General features: G+C 43.0%; 3 protein-coding genes across 4 annotated transcripts; 2 read left to right on the forward strand and 1 right to left on the reverse strand.

Moving 5' to 3' along the window:
- The first annotated feature begins 1,410 nt into the window (after positions 1-1,410).
- On the forward strand, positions 1,411-6,554 carry LOC136442585 (tubulin alpha-1A chain-like). The gene is made up of 9 exons (XM_066439526.1): positions 1,411-1,565; positions 2,412-2,521; positions 2,689-2,801; positions 3,994-4,142; positions 4,340-4,492; positions 4,855-5,232; positions 5,529-5,842; positions 6,041-6,122; positions 6,314-6,554. The coding sequence occupies exons 1-9, from the start codon at positions 1,563-1,565 to the stop codon at positions 6,365-6,367; spliced, it is 1,356 nt and encodes a 451-aa protein (XP_066295623.1). The 5' UTR covers positions 1,411-1,562; the 3' UTR covers positions 6,368-6,554.
- Positions 6,555-6,797: 243 nt separating this feature from the next.
- LOC136442586 (N-glycosylase/DNA lyase-like) lies at positions 6,798-10,220 on the reverse strand. Its single transcript, XM_066439527.1, has 8 exons — positions 10,048-10,220; positions 8,933-9,402; positions 8,538-8,763; positions 8,014-8,146; positions 7,575-7,719; positions 7,275-7,324; positions 7,054-7,125; positions 6,798-6,913 (listed from the first exon to the last, which is right to left on the reverse strand). The coding sequence occupies exons 1-8, from the start codon at positions 10,128-10,130 to the stop codon at positions 6,884-6,886; spliced, it is 1,209 nt and encodes a 402-aa protein (XP_066295624.1). The 5' UTR covers positions 10,131-10,220; the 3' UTR covers positions 6,798-6,883.
- Positions 10,221-10,499: 279 nt separating this feature from the next.
- LOC136441331 (leucine-rich repeat and IQ domain-containing protein 3-like) lies at positions 10,500-18,351 on the forward strand. Of its 2 annotated transcripts, none has more exons than XM_066437568.1 (7): positions 10,500-10,613; positions 12,463-12,687; positions 13,125-13,306; positions 14,402-14,608; positions 14,897-15,171; positions 15,454-15,682; positions 15,980-18,351. In XM_066437568.1, exons 2-7 carry the CDS (start codon positions 12,492-12,494, stop codon positions 17,372-17,374), a joined length of 2,484 nt encoding a protein of 827 aa, XP_066293665.1. In that variant the 5' UTR covers positions 10,500-10,613; positions 12,463-12,491; the 3' UTR covers positions 17,375-18,351. The 2 variants fall into 2 exon arrangements, with proteins under 2 accessions (XP_066293665.1, XP_066293664.1); XM_066437567.1 differs by lacking the exon at positions 10,500-10,613 and adding an exon at positions 11,928-12,204.
- The last annotated feature ends 449 nt before the right edge of the window (positions 18,352-18,800 follow it).

Below are 18,800 nucleotides of genomic sequence, written 5' to 3' on the forward strand. Positions count from 1 at the left end.
TCTAAAAAAAACAATGGGGCGTTAGGTCATAAATTGTACGTTTTCTTCGCCTTTTACCAATAGAAATGGTCAAGTGTGCAGTGACTGTAAAATGTCACATTTTGAAGGGCTATCTTGTCCAAATGTCAATCCTGTTTTGTGAAATAAGAATACTTCGAGCTAACAGAACGGTGTTTTGTCCATTTGTCTATGAATAGATTCTATTTTCCTTTCAAAATGCTCTAAGGTGTGTGGATTACTTTACGGTGTAATATAACATAGGCCGGGGGACTGAACTTTTGTTAAACATCCGACGAAAGCGTATAGATACAGTGACATAGTGTAAGGACATACGTGGACATCATCCGCTTTCCCTTGAAACTCTCGAAAACAATATTGATACTGTGGTTTATTTCTAATCATAGGTGAGATTTAGCTAGCGGGCGTACTACTAAATCACCATGGCGAATGCGCAATTTTCCCATAGGATTAGCGTGGAAAACAAAAGGGCGTCTCATGCGATCGAAAGTAGATTTTGTTTCCCTTGATTATTTCGCGATCATATTTCATGCCTTTAAGATACTGATCACTTTTTTCGTCCGGTTGGACTTAATTACAACTCAACGTTGCTAAGCGACGAGGACACACTCCCCACTGAGAGAAATCCATTTAAGATTACAAAAACGGTACTGAATTTTCGAGTGGCAGAAATCTGTCGATATAAATCCCCCCCCCCCCGGAAATAAAGCGAAAGGCTTGAAGTTCATGGTGGCCACTCGAATGCCTTTATGTAAACCAAAGCGTTCAAGTTCTTCATTGTTTCAAGGAAAATAAACAAGACCTTGTCTAACACCATTTGACGGTGAATTTTGTAGATTTCACGCAAAGTGATCACGGCGGTTCTTTGAAAGATTACATACATGTACTAGTATTTCTTTCTGATGTAGAATGTATGTTAAGAACTTAAGACTAACGGTTACACTCTCTAAGTGTACTGAATGTGACTTGCGCATTCACCATGACTACACAACGAAGACAAAACAACGTTACGCGTGACTAGCACAGTCTTGTAAACATGTCACAAATCAACAACAATGGTACCAATACCTAACGTTACCATTATGTTGACTCCTTCCATCTTTTCTAAAGGAAACTAAAGCTTCCTCGATGTCTTGCTTTCTACGACAGAGCCGCAGCAGTCAAGTGTATCTGTGACGGAGCTACAGCGGTCAAGTGTGGTGGCCAAGGGCCATAGCAACGTGCGGTCAGTACATAGTGACGCCCCGTGGGGTAAACTCAACAGCCGAGACCCGTAAAACATAATTGTTATGAGACGTCACAAAACTGGAACGCGTCGAACGCACCGATTGGTCGCGGTCTTTATGCCGTCACCATGGCGACAACCGAGTGTTGTTACGTGTTCCTAACGTACTTATTCGATGCCGGTTTCCAACGACGCACTTCATTTCTCAGTTGACACAGATCCGTTAAACATCTAAGTTCAACCGTTCCTTTCATTTTTCGTTCATTTTCCGTTTTATTTCCTCTGTTTTCCTCTCTAGTCCCCTAGACAGTCGAGAACAATGGTGAGTACAATTTACTCTGTGTAATAAGTTTGTTTTTAGAATATTTCGCCGGTAAAAAGTCTAGATAATTGCGCCCGTCGTGATTCCACCTGACAACCATTGTCTTGAACCACAGTTCTTTTATCATTGCGAATTTCTAACATCTGTTTTAAGATGTTCTCACAAACTGGCCCCAAATTACTACCAATCATCCCCAACTTCCTCATTCCTCTATCTTGGATCCTGGGACGACACAAATAACGATAAACAGAATCAATCTTGAATAGGTGTGTGTGCCATCTGTCTGTTGTGACAAATACTAGTCTTCTGTCTGTCAGAATGGTCGTACTCCAGCTCAACCAAGTCTCATCTATAGAAGTGCGCGAATCTCAACTCGTACGTAACGTATTCTTGTCTTAGCTCAGTGGGTACTTTAACAGTCCCGTAGCTTTATCTGTATTAACAGCATGTGTTAAAACATCTCTCTATTGATAGTAATACGTTACCTCTGCATTTTAGCTTTCGAGGTCTTGATGTTGTGGCACTAGTACTTTTGTTTGTCCCGTCGTTAAGTTTTAGCCTGTGATTCCTTCCCACACCAAGCCATCTCAACAATTAGCCAGGGAACGCTTGTCCTAAGAGGCCTGAGAAACAGGGACAATAGTGACCCCTAACGTTGAGTGTAAATTTTCCTTTGTGGTGCGTGTACGTGTTTCCTTGTTACGCTTCGGTCAGAAATTCTTTCCCATCCTTATTCAGGGCAACAATTAGCGGGGAAATTGTTGTTAAAGGCCAGAGAAATCTTACCAGAACGCACGGGACAGGGACGTTTTATCTAATTAAAAGTTTTCTTTCTTCCTCTTCCAGCGTGAGTGTATCTCAATCCATGTCGGCCAGGCCGGTGTTCAGATCGGCAATGCCTGTTGGGAGCTGTACTGCCTGGAGCACGGGATCCAGCCGGATGGCCAGATGCCCAGGTACGGACGATTCTTGAAGCTTCTCTGATACGTTTTGTACAGATTGACATTTGAAAATATACAAACTTGGGTGGTCGCATTGGAAATAAATCACTAAAGAAAAGTTTAAGGCAACTGTAGTATTCAGTCTTTACCGTCCTTAATGTATATTTTCTATTGTCGTCCAGTGACAAAACCATCGGAGGTGGCGACGACTCCTTCAACACGTTCTTCAGCGAGACTGGAGCCGGCAAGCACGTGCCCAGGGCTGTCTTCGTTGATCTGGAGCCCACCGTAGTCGGTAAGCGTCGTCTCATTTCTTGCCTCTTGGCCTCACGTGTAGACTTACCTGGTAACCATCTGTTTTCAGCCTTAGTATGTTCCTAACGGTCACCCTATGGTGACAACAAGTTCCGTTAGGTGCGTACTATAGCTGAGAACGTACGGATACCAGGCAACGTGCGGACAATTAACATGCAATGTATAACACTTTCTTTCGCGAGTTGTGACAGCTGTGCCACACTTCAACTACATGGTAAACATTGCTACTCTTTATCCTTGGCGTTGAGAGAAACTTTGCAGGCACGGTTTCACCCTTCAATTGAAATATGATGCCAATAACATCACAGAAACAGGTGTAACGAACATCAATAGAAATGCCCTTTGTAACAACCAATCTACAATCTGTAACTGAAGTACCATAATATAACGATACGAAGAGACTTCGTTACTGGAAGTGTTGTTGTGTTCTTTCTTTTGTTTTGTTTTGGTATAATCTTCATGCGAACAAAAACAGAAGTGCGCATGTGCAAAGTAAATAAACAAGGTTGCCCCTTGCGACACAAAATCACAGCTGTTATACCTCCATCTCGCCATGGCCCGGAGGGTTGCTGGGATCAGTTCCGTCCCGCGGAATTTATAATCTCCGTGCAGCTCGTGTTCCATCCAGGTGACCGGTACGATTAACGAACGGACCAGCTTTGTTCACACGCGGCGTGCATGTTGGCATGTCGCCTCTCCCACGCGGGTTATCAACTTAACGTGGGGACCGTTAAACCGCCGCCGCCAGCTGTTGTGTCTAAACACACTTCAGCTGGGAACATGCAGATTATCTTGTAATGATACACATACAATGTGAGTCTGTGGGCACGATTTTACTTAATTTCCCCGGAAAGGCGTTTCTCAATGTAACTTCTGGACATGGAAATGAATTCAAAGAATAAAAAGCAGACGTTTTCATTTCACGATTGAAACCGGAAATGTAGCTTTGGCCATTGCTAAAATTTTTCCGTCACTTTAACTTGTTTTTATAAACAGAAAAAACAACAATCTGGTGCGATATTTTCGTCATATCTTACAATCTTAGAAGATGCCTATTCAGACGAAAGAATGCTATTTAGTTGTTGAAAATACGGGACAGTATGAGTGCCTCTAGGATTTTTCCTACAAGAATCTGAATGAATCTAATATCTTTGTCACTATCTGCACTTCAGATGAAGTCCGCACGGGGACGTACCGCCAGCTGTTCCACCCGGAGCAGCTGATCACCGGTAAGGAGGATGCCGCCAACAACTACGCCCGCGGCCACTACACCATCGGCAAGGAGATCGTCGACCTGGTCTTGGATCGCATCCGCAAACTTGTAGGTGTTTTCAACATAGAGAAAGAACACGATCCGTATTTTTCGTTTATAAAAGCCGTCATAGTCAACTAAACGAGATTTTGGATGCTGTCCTTGGTGCTGACTGGGTATCAGCATCATTTGCGTTGAATGTTCTTTTGTGATGGGAAATGAGAGCGTTCTGTTTTAAAGCGTTTGTATTTCTTCCTTCCGGTCAGGCTGACCAGTGCACGGGCCTGCAGGGCTTCCTGATCTTCCACAGCTTCGGCGGTGGTACCGGGTCCGGGTTCGCCTCCCTGCTGATGGAACGTTTGTCAGTCGACTACGGCAAGAAGTCCAAACTGGAGTTCGCCGTCTATCCGGCCCCACAGGTGGGTGTTCGTTAACACTTGTTGGATTTAATTCTTCAAGCTGGATTATCACAGGTTTTCACATGCTATTTTGGTCAGAGACTCATTTTATCTATTGCTTCACGTTTCCATTGTGGGTTTCCCTTCGGATTCTGGTTTGCAACAGAGTTTGCGGAAAGCAAATAAAACTTTGGCGGCGCTAGGCTTAGCAAACTTTTTTCTAGATCAAGCAATCTCGATTTTACTTCAATCTTCATAGTTTGTTTTGGATAGACCTAAGTGTTGACAACATGTCACTAGTGAGATGGCGACTGTCGCGCGCACTGCAGATTATATCAGTCAGTTGTCACACGCAATCTTACCGAGTTCATTGTATTCCTCAGGTGTCCACGGCAGTTGTGGAGCCCTACAACTCCATCCTGACCACTCACACCACCCTGGAGCACTCCGACTGTGCCTTCATGGTCGACAACGAGGCTATCTACGACATCTGCCGCCGTAACCTGGACATCGAGCGCCCCACATACACCAACCTGAACCGTCTGATCGGCCAGATCGTGTCGTCCATCACCGCCTCCTTGCGGTTTGACGGCGCACTGAACGTGGACTTGACCGAGTTCCAGACTAACTTGGTGCCCTACCCGCGCATCCATTTCCCGCTGGTGACGTATGCCCCCGTCATCTCTGCTGAGAAGGCCTACCACGAGCAGCTGTCTGTGGCAGAGATCACCAACGCCTGCTTCGAACCAGCCAACCAGATGGTAAGTTTTGCTTCCTGAGCATTGACCGTCATTTTTCAGTTCCATAGTTTTATAAATCAAAGAAGAACCAATCACCCAAGTACAAAGAGACATTGTTACTGATATTACAGAGACTTAATTGGAATGTCCACTTTATTGGAATGATCATGCTTGCATTTTACCACCTCCTGTCTCAAGCTTGACTGGACAAGTCATTTTTCTTTTTCTTGGTTGAACCACCATAAGTCACCACAAGCTAGACATTGGTAATCTCCTATACTCCCCTCACTCACCTCAGTAAACCATACCTTCCCCAGGTGAAGTGCGATCCCCGCCATGGCAAGTACATGGCCTGCTGCATGCTGTACCGTGGTGACGTAGTACCCAAGGACGTCAACGCTGCCATCGCCACCATCAAGACCAAGCGCACCATCCAGTTCGTGGACTGGTGCCCCACCGGCTTCAAGGTCGGAATCAACTACCAGCCTCCCACCGTGGTGCCTGGTGGAGACCTGGCCAAGGTGCAGCGTGCCGTGTGCATGTTGAGCAACACCACCGCCATCGCTGAGGCCTGGGCCCGTCTGGACCACAAGTTTGACCTGATGTATGCCAAGCGCGCCTTCGTGCACTGGTAAGGACTCCTGAATGTTTTGTTTTATATAGAGTACCATTTCCTCTATTCCTCCAGGGAAAACATACTTTAAAAAGAACACCTATGCTATGACTTACTCAACAGCACTTGTTCTGGTATCTCTTCGATTAACAATTGCTTTGATTTCATGACCGCATCTGAAGGTTCTTCCTAACCCAGATATCCTTTGCTCTGCAGGTATGTTGGTGAGGGGATGGAGGAGGGAGAGTTCTCAGAGGCTCGGGAAGATCTGGCAGCCCTGGAGAAGGACTATGAGGAGGTAAACTCAAACATTTATAATTATATACTGACCAAATTCTCTTTGAGTTTGAAAACAAAGGTCAATTTCAACCGATTGTGCAGGATTTTCATAGATTTTAAACAGCACTTTATTTCATGCGCTTCATCTCCAATGTGTTAAGATATGCCTTTCTCAATGATAAAGCTTTTCTCCTTTATATTTTTCTGCAGGTTGGCATGGACTCAATGGAGGGAGAGGGAGAAGAGGAAGGGGAGGAATATTAGTTAATTCCATCTACAGTAGATTTTGGTAGTTGTACCATTGCAAACATGGCATGTTAGACTCCACAAAAACTTAACATTGTGCTTTTAGGACATAAACGGAGCCTAAAACTACATGTCAGAAAACAAAATATTTTCTTTCAATTTTGCACGTTTTTCTACAGTTTAAAATAAAGGTTTTGAAAACACACTGCTTGTCTCCATAGTCATATTTTAAGCTGTTCTTATCTTTTGTATGATTCACATAAATAGCTTCTGTATAAATGTTATTCTACCACACATTGTATATCGACAGCTGAATTAAATGTAAGGACAACAAATTCAGCTAGATACATGTATCTTTTACAGCCCCCAACACCCCAAGCAAGCAAGAGTAACAACACTCAACAGTCATAATCATATCCAACTGCTCTCTGACACACCACAACAAAACTTTAGCTTGGAGAGAATACGTTTTATTACAAAGTCATAGAGGAAGGTTGAACATGGAGGTAGTCATGCTGTACGGTCACATCTTTGTCACCTGGACTTTTTCTTCTTTGTTAACTTCTGTAAAAGGGAAAGGGAGATATTATAAAAATTTGTATTTTAGAAATGGGGCATATTGCATGCACAATTTGCTCTACTACCATAAATGCACTGGTCAGATAAATGCTATTTCAAAGATGCATATGCCTTTGACCTCTTACCTTTGCGACTGCTTTTTTTTCTGGGGAAGTCTTCCGCTCCTGAAACTTGCGAAGATCAGCAGCAAAAAGAACCTGGGAAAGGTGAAACAAATGACATCTCAATCTAACAATATATGTACTGGCTTTAATATCTACATGTGACTGAGAGTAGCAAGTTCCATATTTGAGTTTGTTCAGCATATCTATAACCAGGTTCAAACAGGAGCAGAACCAAGACTTACTGAATGTGCCCAGCCAGCATAAGGACCCCATATCTGTCTGAAGAAGTCACCTGAAAGGTCAACACAGATAGTCATGAAAAGGCATATCCATAAGAAAAAAGTATCTTGTGGTAATTCTAGTTTGATAGGTTTTAAAAATGTATATTACAGTTCTGTTTTAAAATAAATCTTGAAAAAAAGATACCATTCCATGCATCCATCTGTAATATATCTGTAATAACTTTATCAATAAAGTAAAACAGTACACAACAGCATAGACTGAACTACCGGGTTTGAAAGAAGAAAAATTCTTCTCCCCACCTATTTCCTTGTAGGTTTTGTCGGTGAGTGTTTTTGTGGTGCCCAGTTTGTGCTTGTAGTCCCTGTGGACTATCTGCCAGACATGAGTGTCCACTGGGATGGCTCCTGTCTTATCCAGGGACATCAGGCACACACAGTCTGCCACCTGAAGAAAAAGAATTATGGAAGACATATAACCTGTCTTGTAAAGAATCACATGATGTAACACACCAATTCTGTAGAAGAAACTGATAGGTTTGGGCTTTTAGGGCTAAGGTGTTCCCCTTCTTTTGTAGTAAAGACCTCAATGCAGTAAAGATGGCTAATAAAGATGTTACTCTCCTCGAGCATGTAACAATAACAACGTACCTCCAAAGATTTAAAAAAAGCAACTTTTTGAGAAAGCACATTCTTGTCTTAATTTTCTAGGAAGTAAAGTTATACGAAACATTTTCCACACCTTTGCTCCAACCCCACTGAGCTTCATGAGTTCAGCTTTAGCCTCTTCATACGGCAGTGTCCTGAGGTTGTACAGCCAACTCTCACCTCCCTGCTTCATAATGTACTGGGCTGTCTCAGAGATGTACCGCGCTCTGGAAGAAGTAAATAGTATGTGGCAAAATGTCTAGGAAGAAAAGCATACCCGCATGGAGGACACAAAATGTAATACCAGCCAGGAATAAACAAGACAACATGGTTTGAAAAAAGCTATTTCAGAATTTCAGACAGCAATGTGGTAAGTTATGGAAAATACCACCACTGACAGTAATCTAAAACTCTGAATACATCCGTGCTGTATCATATAAAGTTGCCAAAAAGGTCTTCAAGTCTTGATGAATACTGCTAATAACGCAACTGACAGTTCTAACATTTTACCAATGTCTGGAAAGCTATGAATCCTTACAGTCCCGATGTTCTCTAAAACAATTCTCAAAAGCTGATGAGAAGTTGTAAGGTCTGAACCCAAGTACTTGTTATACCTACCTGTAACCAAAGCCCAGTTTCCGCAGTCTTTCCTCCACCCCTCTTCCTGCCAGGGCTGACACAGTGGGAAAGGCGTAGTACGTCACCCCGTACAGCTCATACTGCTGCGTGCTGTACGCTTCACACAGTCGCTCCACCATGCCGCTGATCCGAGAGATGTGGTTGTTGGAGGAACAGATGAAGGAGAAGAGGTTTTCCACCGGGTCCTGTCTCAACATGCGGATACCTGGAATAGAAGGACAAGTCATGGGGGAAATAAGAAACAAAAAGCGCTGTTTATTTAATTTTTATGACAGGAGAAGACAAGGTCTTACTCTTAGTTGCATTTGAAACAACACATTATATCTGTATCTGGGTGCAGTAAACCTGTTACATCAGGTTCAGAAAACACATACCTGTGAAGTTGGGTGACACTTGTTTGAAGTGTGGATCATCCTTACACCACTGTTCATACAGATCTGTTAGCTTGACATCCAGCTGGAAATAGTCTCGTAAGATAGAGACGCAGATATCATCCTCCGTTAAACCTGCTTCTGTCTTCAGAGTAACCTCTTCTGTATCTTCTGTCTTTATCTTACTAATCTTAGTCCCTTCTGTGTTTGAAGTGATAGCTTGTGTCATCATCTCGGTCTGTTTTTTTGTATCTACATTTTTTTCTGATTTGATTTTCTTCTGAACTGTCTCATTGTTGGGCTCAAGCGGAGTATTACTTTTCCTCTTCTGGTTCCTCCTCCCAGGGCGGGAAGGCGTGGGTTTGTCTCCTACACGTCCGATGACCTGATAGCGGATGTGTGTGTCTGTTTGAGACAGTCTCCAGACCCGTCCTGCCAGCACCCCGCTAATGGCACCTGGTACCATCGCCCATCTGAAAACAGCAAAACAGTCAGTTCAATAACTAAGTTACACTTATTTGTAACTCACTTCGTTGTACTAAGTGAACATGCACTCATGAAAGAGAGAACTATATCAAACTTTTAATTCAAAGGTGAAAATGAAAAAAAAGTATAAGCTAAGAGCTATGACTATTTCAAAACTTCTTCTAACGTGTTAGAAGGCGCGTAAAACAGTCTCCTGGCTCCCGGGCCCGCCAGCGCAAGGACCTTAACCACTAGGCTAAAAAGTCTGGACCCGTTAGACTAGTCAGTTCGTGGCACTTGAACCCCACCATTACATTTACAGCACTACCCTCTTCTTAACCAAGAAAGTATATTATATTATCTTTGCCCAAACCAAGGACGTCCTTGCTCAAACTAGAAAGATTTCTTTGCAGCTTTCTTTGCCAATCTGTAGTAGAGTAGAGTAGAGTAGTGGTCAGTCTAAAATGAGATAAGCCAAATAAGTCTCCGTACAAAAGGTGCTGCAGTAGTACTTTTGCCATTGTTCATGCATCGACAGAATATTGGGTTAGATGGACATGCAGGAGGCACATAATTTGATTGTATGATATTTTGATGACCAACTATGGGGGTGTAACCACATTTACACCGCCCCCCTCCCCACTTGTGTTTACCTGAAAGACTGGCCACATGCGAGTGTCAGACCCAGATCCAGCTCTGCTTTATTGCAAGGGAAAGCCCTCCAGAAAGTAGCCATTTAGTCAAAGAGCGTTTACTTTCCCTGGGTGCTAAATATTGATGCAATGCGTTCAGAACCAAGCGAACCTATTTTTTCAAAGCAGACTGCCATTTCAAAGCAGACTGCCATTTCTCGACTTGTTCTCGCGAGATTTGGTAGCACGAGATGGCACGAGGATAGAGAGTCACAGCGCATCGCAACGTACTAAACTAATATTATATCCGTTGCGAAGAAAGTTGCATTGTTTGAAAATATCCGATGGTACAAGAATAGATGTTGTTGTTTGATAAAATATGGTTGCGATAGCGTTACTTTATAACCGATAAAACTTAACTGTTTTATACGACTGGTGTCACAAAAACTTTAAGTGTTTATGGTTCTGATGCGGTGCAAGTCGCTAGGTAACCATGTAATCAAAGATGGCGGCGCTTGATCGTCTGAACATTCTGCAACAAGATCATCCATAAAAGCACAGTTTTCTGACGCAGGTCGAAATTTCAGGTACGTAGAATCCAACGGTGAAGGCGAGAGATGCTGTACTAATGTTATATTTTCCTTTCATGGTCATCGTCTGTGTTTTTTAACCTCTGTTCAGAGTTTTGAGATCGTCGAACCATAACACCGGCCACGATCGACCGCATTCCAGCGGTAGTCGATCGACAATATATGTGTACCCCTGTGTGTTTTCTAAAAACTCTAGATTCTTCAAATAACGCGTATGACTGCATTATAATCTGCAGTATAAAGCATGGGGAACAACGCCAAAGAGCCCTAGAAAAACATCAGGTTGTTAGGGAATGAAAGAAGGTTGTAGATGTAGCTTTAGTAAATTATGCGTACCTGTAGGACGTAGAGGTCATTCACATAACGTCATATTTACATGCATATACAAACTTCAAAAAGAAATGTGCTTTGAGTTTCCCCTGAAACAGCATAGTGCTTCTCTACTTTAAATGGATAGATCACTTCAAATTAACAAGGATCTTTTCTACTTCTACAAGTTGCCTGTTGTGTCTCGTTGCCCGTTCTTTTTTTTCCTCTGTCTTAAGACCGCATAGACTTTGACAAAGATGTTAGAAATACATCGACGTTCTTTGTCTGATACCGACAGGCTAGATTGTAATTTCATTCCTTGGCTACTTGATTTGGCACTAGTTACTAAGTTAGTATTGCTAACAGAGTGGTATCACTTTCTGTCGTTCTCAAGCTTTCTTTTTTTGTGTGTGCGAAAATCACCTGTCGTTTTTCTACCAAACATCAATCAAGAATTATTATTATATTAAATTACGAGTTAACTTTCTTGAGATGAAAAATTATGGCAGAAGCAGTTTAAAGCTAGCACAGGTATCTGATAGCGAGTGTTACTTTTCTACTGTGGGCAAACAGGAGGCTTAACTCTTTAACCTCCTTAGCTGAAATGAAAGACTGTGTTTAAAAACTTGAAGACAACAACGTTACGTCTCATTATCTCAGGTTCCATAGCTACTATCATTTCAGTGCTTCAATCCTTCCTGTTTGGAAACATACAATTACTGCCTTATAACTTGGAGTGAGTAATGCTATTCTGCCTTGTAATTACAAGTTAAATCACATTACAGTGTTCACAATGCTCAGAAGCCCAACACTGTGCAAACAGCTTCAACAAGGTGCCGACAACAGGCATTAGAATAAATGAGTTTGTTTTTCACAGTTGTACACACACAATTCACACACGCTGAGACTGATGCCAGATTCATCTGTCAGGTTTCCAGGGCAGTGGTGGAACGGCATCCGTGATGTTGACTTAGGCTGTAGCTCTTTTCTCCTGTTTCTGATAACACAGAATCGGAAACCAAACTCCCCAGTCTGGGCCACAATTGTTTTGTTTTCTTTACAAATACACTAATGTGAGGCATTGTTTTGTGTACAAACAACATTTAAGTTGACTGTAGCTGGTTGCTGTGAACTACCGTTGTTGGACACTTCCTTTTGTGCGGCACAGCAGTAGCTTGTGACAGATGTTTAGTTGAGTGCCTGTATGAGCAGGACTGAGGGTAAAAAATGGCACCAGTCTTCAGGAAGAAGCCAACAGTGGTAACACACGTGTGCAAAGGTGATGTCGGCACTTAAGCACTTTGTTTCTGGTACTTTTGGACCATATGGAAGGAGATGTAACACTGTTCTCATCAAGTATGTTTAACTCTCTAGGTACTGATTCTCGGACACACTATCAGGTCTACAGTCAGGAACTGTTTGTTTCTTGCTGACCAGTTTTGGGTCTTGTGTCTGCAATCTGGCTTGTGTACACCATGACAAGAAGAAATTATCTGCTTTTGAGCTTATAATCAACAAAAATCCATTTCTGTTTCAGAATGCGTTGGTGAGAGCATACACCCAACCATGTTGAGTATTCCCGACTGGGTGAGAGGGCGCACAGCAGACACACCAAAGTCACTGCTGTCGCGCTCACGCTTTGATCGATTACGAGAAAACGATGTCATACGCACAGCAGAGGAGCGAGGCTACCTCCTGTCTCCAAGTAAATCGTTTGTGTTGGAGCAGTGCCTCGGAAAGTCACAGGCTCAGAAAAAAGAAGGTGAGCCACAAAAACTTGTTTATTTTGATAGAGCTATTCATGCATCCAAGGTTAAAGATCAAGGTTGGGCTACTGCTTTGTACTGAGTAGGGGATTTGAATATGTCAGTAGCTGGGTTCTACCAGAAAAAAATCAAATCAAAAGTTCAAAACAAAATAGTAGATACAGTGGACATTGAATCAGTATTCCAACTTAGTAACAGAGCAGCTTTAAAAAAATGTTTGTGTCTGCTGGCAGACATGACCAATAACTTTGGTACAAACTGCTGTCAAGACTAACTGTGAACAATTATTTCTTAAAAAGTTTGTTGATGTCTCTTTATCCAATGTTTCCTGTAATGCAGCACTTAAATCTATCAATCATAATGTGTGAATGGTTGAGTGGCAATTACCTTTAAGTTTAGTTTCAAGGGAGGATTTTTTTCTATCATTCCACAGACCCCCAGAAGATCTATGATATCCAGATCGTGCACATGTCGCAGGCGCACCTGCGGAACATCGGGTACATTCAGTCCTGCACGCGGCTGCAGGTCTGCATCCTCAGTAACAACTACATCACACGGTTCGACGCCCTGGCCGCCTGCACCATGCTCATCAAGCTTGATCTCCGTAGCAACCAGGTGGGGACGGTGGTCGTTACTCATAATATAAAAACTTCTGAACAACATATGGAAGTTGGACATTTAGTGTTAAGCTGATTTGAAATGTTCACAGATGTTTTGTAGGATGGGCAAATCTATGTTGAAGGATCCTTCCTCTCCTAATTTTTAAGAATACTTGTTTGGTTGGGTTAAGAAATACAGAGATTTGGTTTAAGGAAAACTCAAGTTTCAGCAGTTTTTCTATCAACTAAGCTGAAATCTAATGCACATACAGGCCTCAAACCTTGTTGTCCCATAATGAAGTCAATGTCAAAGCTCTGCACAATACATTTATCCTTTTGCTAAGAAACAAGCTCAAAGGGCTTCAACCACTGGCTTTGTGGTGTTCTGTCCCATAAGCCCTGTTCTGCAGCAACAAATAAAGAGAAGTACCGAGGATTTAAATCAATATTGACAAGGAGCTTAGATGCATACCTTACAGCTTTAGATGTAGATAAATGAGTCTTTAATGTCAGGCTGTCGGGGACCCCCATGTTGTTTCTGTGCTATGCTAACAACAAGTAAATCAGTGCCAAAGTTTGCATGGTGGTAGCACCTATATCTAAGATTAAGTCAAGTTACCATGCAAATTGTGAGCTAGTCCCGTGTTGTACATGTAGTAGGGTAATGCCATTTTCAAAATATATAAGGTATACCATGCCTTTCCCTTTAAAAAGATTTTTGCTTGCCTGGGCCCTCAGCACATACACAAATGTACAAAAGAAAACAGTGCTTCCAAAACTAACACCGTTCATTGTCAAAAGCTTTCCTTAGCTTTGAAGCTTGCTTTGCTAATGTAGTTGTTTCTACTGATAGAACTACTGGCACGTTAAGAAGTTAAGAAAAACATAAAACACTTAGAGTTATGGAAACATTAGTATCGGTAACAGTTTACACCAATGTAATGTCCCTTTCATGACATCACAGTAGATGTCTTAGCCATTTTAACTAATTTCTTCTTTCTTTTTTTTTTGTCTCACTCCTTACAATTATCTAATCATAGATGTAGTAGTACATAGTAGACATTATCCATGACAAAACTGCAGTTTTAACAAAGTTTGTTGCTCCGTCCAGGTGTCCGTGCTGCCGTCTGCCCAGTTCTGGGAGGGGATGGAGCGGCTCAAAGTCCTGTTTCTCCACGACAACCCCATCGGCCGGCTGGACTGTCTGCACAACCTGGGCAGCTGTCCCCACCTAGTGGCTCTCACCATGTACGACACGCCCCTCAGCCTCCGCGCCAGCTACCGACACCACGTCGTCAACACCATCTGGTCACTCAAGGTGACTTTTTTGTTTCTTTGAGAATTAGATGACTGTATTTATTGTCATGACCTTCAGTTGGGCAAATCCTGGTATAGAAAAAAAAGAGAATATGCTGGGCCTCTGGCAGCTTCCATTCAACAAACGTTCAAAGTGTAGCTTTCTGCTATCAGTGTTCTAGGATAAAATATGTCTTGGGTAAAGATTAGCACTTTTTAACTGCTTTCAGTGTGAGCTGTCATTTGATTGATCTGAGAAGAAAATACACGTTGATGCATTGAATAATGTTATAATTCATTTTGACCAAAGGTGCTGGATAACTATCTCATCTCTGATGAGGAGATTATCGAGGATTCCAACTTCGGCGGAAGGTTCTCGACATTACATCCCTCGCTGTTCATCAACGTGGGCCCGAACACGAGGAGAGACGCAACCTTGGAGGAGGAGTTGGAGGATGTGATCGACCTTCTGCAGGCGATAAACGTGCTGCTGGCACATTGTTCCCCCGTACTGGTGATCCAGCGCTGGGTCAGAGGTCACCTGGGGAGACTGAGGGTCGCTGGCATGAGAGGACAGCAGCGAAGGTCAGTTGCATTTTTTTCCTACGATTTAAACATCTTGTTGTAATTGTTTCAATAAAATTGAATATAGGAGAAGGTAGTGCAATGCCTGAATCTATATGCATTGTAGTAGAATGCACTCCATGTTAAAAAGGTAAATCTAAAAGCCTGAAATCTTAGTAAACAGCTCAACAAAAACTGATGTGGTGGAGTCATTCATGAACCGTTTCAATGCTGTCTGATCCCTTATTCAATACCAAATTTGGTGTAATATTCATCCCGCTGTTCTTTTTTATCCACCATCAGTCCTAGTCCTAAGAAGCCCGAGGCTGCAAAAGAGGCTACCCCGCCGCCCCCTACGTCCCCCGTGCCACCGCAGACAGCGGCCTCCACCACCTCTAACGTGGGTCTGGACTATGACACGTACATGCGGAACCGGCGCCCTGGCTCACGCCCGCACTCCCCTAGCGTGGTGTCGGAGAAACAGGCTGCACTGGAGGGGAAGGAGGCCGACATGATGATACTGTCAGCTATGGTAAGAACCACTTGAATAGTAGATACTTACAGTATCTGTATAACATCTTCTATTCAAATTCTACCCAATTTAGTGTTTCTGCCATTTGTTTTTCAATTAAACAATGTGGATCATGATCATAAGCACTGTTGATGTTCAAAACAGTTACTGTTAGTGTGCCAATGATTATGTTTTGTTTGGTGCTAGGACCCACTTAGACTTCTTTGTGAATAGGAAACAACAACCATACACAATACACATAGTATTACAAAATAGAAAACACATACTGAAGAGTTTTACCTTTCTTTATCCACACAGGACAGAGAAGAGTTTTCTCCGCAGAAAGGCCTGCCTCCCCCAGTCACCACCCCCATCACGCCCGCTGCCACGCCCACCGGTGATGGCTCCTTCCCTCGTCGCAACCTGCACATCAACCTCAACAAGCTGCAGGAAGGCATGCTGCAGACTCTGGATGCAAATGAAGCCATCACCATCGAGATTGTCAAGAGGCTGGAGAGCGGTCCGTCCAGCTTGGGCCCGTCGTCTGAAGGACAGCGGTCGGGGCGAGACAGACGAGCTAAGTCGGAGCAGAAGAAGCAGAGAAAGGTGTACAAAACCGTGCAGCAGCTGCTGGGTCCGCAGCGAGACTTAGACCAGAAACCAGTCGTGGAGACCCCAGTGGAGGAGAGCGAGGTCCAGGTCCAGTTCCGCCTGTCCGGGCTGAAACCCATGCTGCATGCGGCAGATGCTGTTCAGGAAATGCTGATTGCAAAGAGGGAGGGGGCAGATGACATTCGTTCCGCAGAGAGGGTGCACAGGGAATACCTGGCCAGTCAGCCACAGCCGAAAATCCCCCCCAAACAGGTGGTCACTTTGGACCAGAGAATGTTTTCAAAGGCTCAAGGAACCATGGGCATGACATGTTTCAAAGCTGTCCAGCAAGCATACAAGGACAGGAAACGGGCAGCGCAGATCGCAGAAAAAATGGAGCAGGTTATGGCAATAAAGGACCAAAGAGAGCAGGCGAAAAATCGTGTTCAAGGTTTCATGCACCAGAAAAGGAACAATGCACTGAGGAAAAGGGAAAAAGACGGTGTGGAGGTGTCAGAAGCACTGGAAAAGCACGAACTCAAAAACATCAACTACATAGAGAAGCGTTACGAGACAAGGGGGAAGGCATTTGAGAGGACAAAAGCACGGTTTGCAGACTTGGCCTTCATGGCAGACTTTAGCAGCCAACATACCTCTGTCTCAAACGCCCTGTTGCGTCACGATCGCCAAACGCGGAAGGAAGATGACTCCGGTGAGAGGAAAGACAAGTACCGACAAACCCGTGAGCAGTCGCAGGAGCAGAAAGAGCTTGTTCGGAGATACCTGGAGCACAGACAGCTGATGAGGCAGGCTGAGGTGTCCACGGAGCGCAGTGTCATGGACTCTAAAATGTTACAGGATGCCAACAACAGACTCATGGAAGCTCGTGTTCGCGTTGCACAGCTGAAACAAAGAACGGCCACAGTCCAGGCGTTCTACCCCCTCCCGCAGACAGGCTCGCCGAGCTTCGACATCGCTGAGAGCAAGTCTCCCCCTCTCCCTCCGGTTGGCAGCATCGCACGGTCTCCTGACAGCAGCATCCGGCACCAGATGATGGAGGGGAGAATGATGACCTTGAACTCAAACTTAAATCAGAGTCAAACTGTAGCTACACAGGTGTGAGTTGAGAGAATATACCAATGTAAAGCAGATGCACTACAAGATTGTACATATCAGGCATCATAGAGCACTTGACTCAGGATATTTTTGTATTGAGAAGTCCAACATATGCAACCATACAAACAAATCAACATGTTGAAGAATGCTCTCATCTGCACATACACTCTTAACTCTGTGTTAGACCTTAAAATATGCTGCTTTGGAAAGCATGTTGCTGCTTTAATTTTATTGTTTACATTAAATGGAGTGATGTGTGTATTGTTGGTTGTGGGATAACAACAATCATATGGTTGTCTTGGAGATTTTCATGGCTTGTGTTTTGTTCTTGCTGTTGCATTTTTTTACTGTTACCATTTCCTGTCATTTTTGGACAAGGGAGATTGGCAGTTGTTGAGAAAATAGATTTGTCCATTTCCAGCAAAATGAGCTAGGGAATTGATTCCTTTTTTTTCTTATCTCTTCCTTCCTACGTCATGCACAGTGCCATAATATTTCCAAGTTACAGTATTTCTAACAACATTTTAATAGATAACTTTTACACTGAGGGTAGGTATCATTTTGCTAACATATGGAATTAAGTACTCTGTACTAATTTATACTTAACACTATGCTGGGAATCTCTTTGTTTTGATGTGTATCTGGATGTGTCAGCTTTTGTGTGAGTTTGGGATGGCAGACAATTCAGTCTTGTCCACAAGACCCTAAGGTTATAAAAAGCCATCGTATTAGCATTCATTTTGAATGTGTGGTAGCCTCAAGCAACTTATGGCTTGGTGTCCATGAAAAAAAACAACCACGTCATCATATTGTGAATTATCAGGGAATAGCCAACAGGATGAACCTTCATACAAAATACAATGATTTCTTTTGACCTGATAATGCATTTAGGAGGTAATGCCATCTGCCAATAGAAAATGCTGCTACAGAACAAAGTCCGTAAAGCATTGCTGCCTATTAAAAATCTCACCTGAAGTGTATAATCATGTTTTTCATTTTTGTGTCTTGTCAAGTGAAGCTACATATGTGGAATAGATTGACAACAGTCCCCCAAAAAAGGCATTGCATGATCATGGTATTTGCTGTAATGTCCAAGTATTATAATTACATGAATGTAACTCATCAGTAAGGGAAACAAACACATACAACTCAACAAAGACATAACTGAAACAACTTTTACTGAAGCCAAGTCAAGGTTAACTACAAGGTATGTTTTGCTATGATAATGTTGAGGGTTCTGCCCACAGATATGTCCCTTTATGAGGCACCTGTAAGTTTGTAACATTGGACCTGCACAACCTCTATACAGACCAGGGGGGCATGATAATTTATTTCTGCAGTAAGATTTGAACTAACTAAATGGACAGAGGAGTTGTGCTCACTCAAGTGGCATGTAGCTTGTGGTAAGCACATAGATATCCAAGCAAAATGT

This window comes from Branchiostoma lanceolatum, chromosome 9 (assembly GCF_035083965.1).
Source record: "Branchiostoma lanceolatum isolate klBraLanc5 chromosome 9, klBraLanc5.hap2, whole genome shotgun sequence".
Taxonomy (NCBI): Eukaryota; Metazoa; Chordata; class Leptocardii; order Amphioxiformes; family Branchiostomatidae; genus Branchiostoma; species Branchiostoma lanceolatum.

Excerpts from the sequence above, each read along its gene's own strand:
- LOC136442586 (XM_066439527.1), bottom strand. The coding sequence starts at position 10,130 with ATGGCTACTTTCTGGAGGGCTTTCCCTTGCAATAAAGCAGAGCTGGAT. Across the intron at positions 7,325-7,574 it reads CAAAACCTACAAGGAAATAG|GTGACTTCTTCAGACAGATA; the intron begins GTGGGGAGAAGA and ends TTGACCTTTCAG. Across the intron at positions 6,914-7,053 it reads AAAAAAAAGCAGTCGCAAAG|AAGTTAACAAAGAAGAAAAA; the intron begins GTAAGAGGTCAA and ends TCCCTTTTACAG.
- LOC136441331 (XM_066437567.1), top strand. The coding sequence starts at position 12,153 with ATGGCACCAGTCTTCAGGAAGAAGCCAACAGTGGTAACACACGTGTGC. Across the intron at positions 12,688-13,124 it reads ACAGGCTCAGAAAAAAGAAG|ACCCCCAGAAGATCTATGAT; the intron begins GTGAGCCACAAA and ends ATCATTCCACAG. Across the intron at positions 15,683-15,979 it reads TGATGATACTGTCAGCTATG|GACAGAGAAGAGTTTTCTCC; the intron begins GTAAGAACCACT and ends TTATCCACACAG.
- LOC136442585 (XM_066439526.1), top strand. Across the intron at positions 2,802-3,993 it reads TCTGGAGCCCACCGTAGTCG|ATGAAGTCCGCACGGGGACG; the intron begins GTAAGCGTCGTC and ends TCTGCACTTCAG. Across the intron at positions 4,493-4,854 it reads CCGTCTATCCGGCCCCACAG|GTGTCCACGGCAGTTGTGGA; the intron begins GTGGGTGTTCGT and ends TGTATTCCTCAG.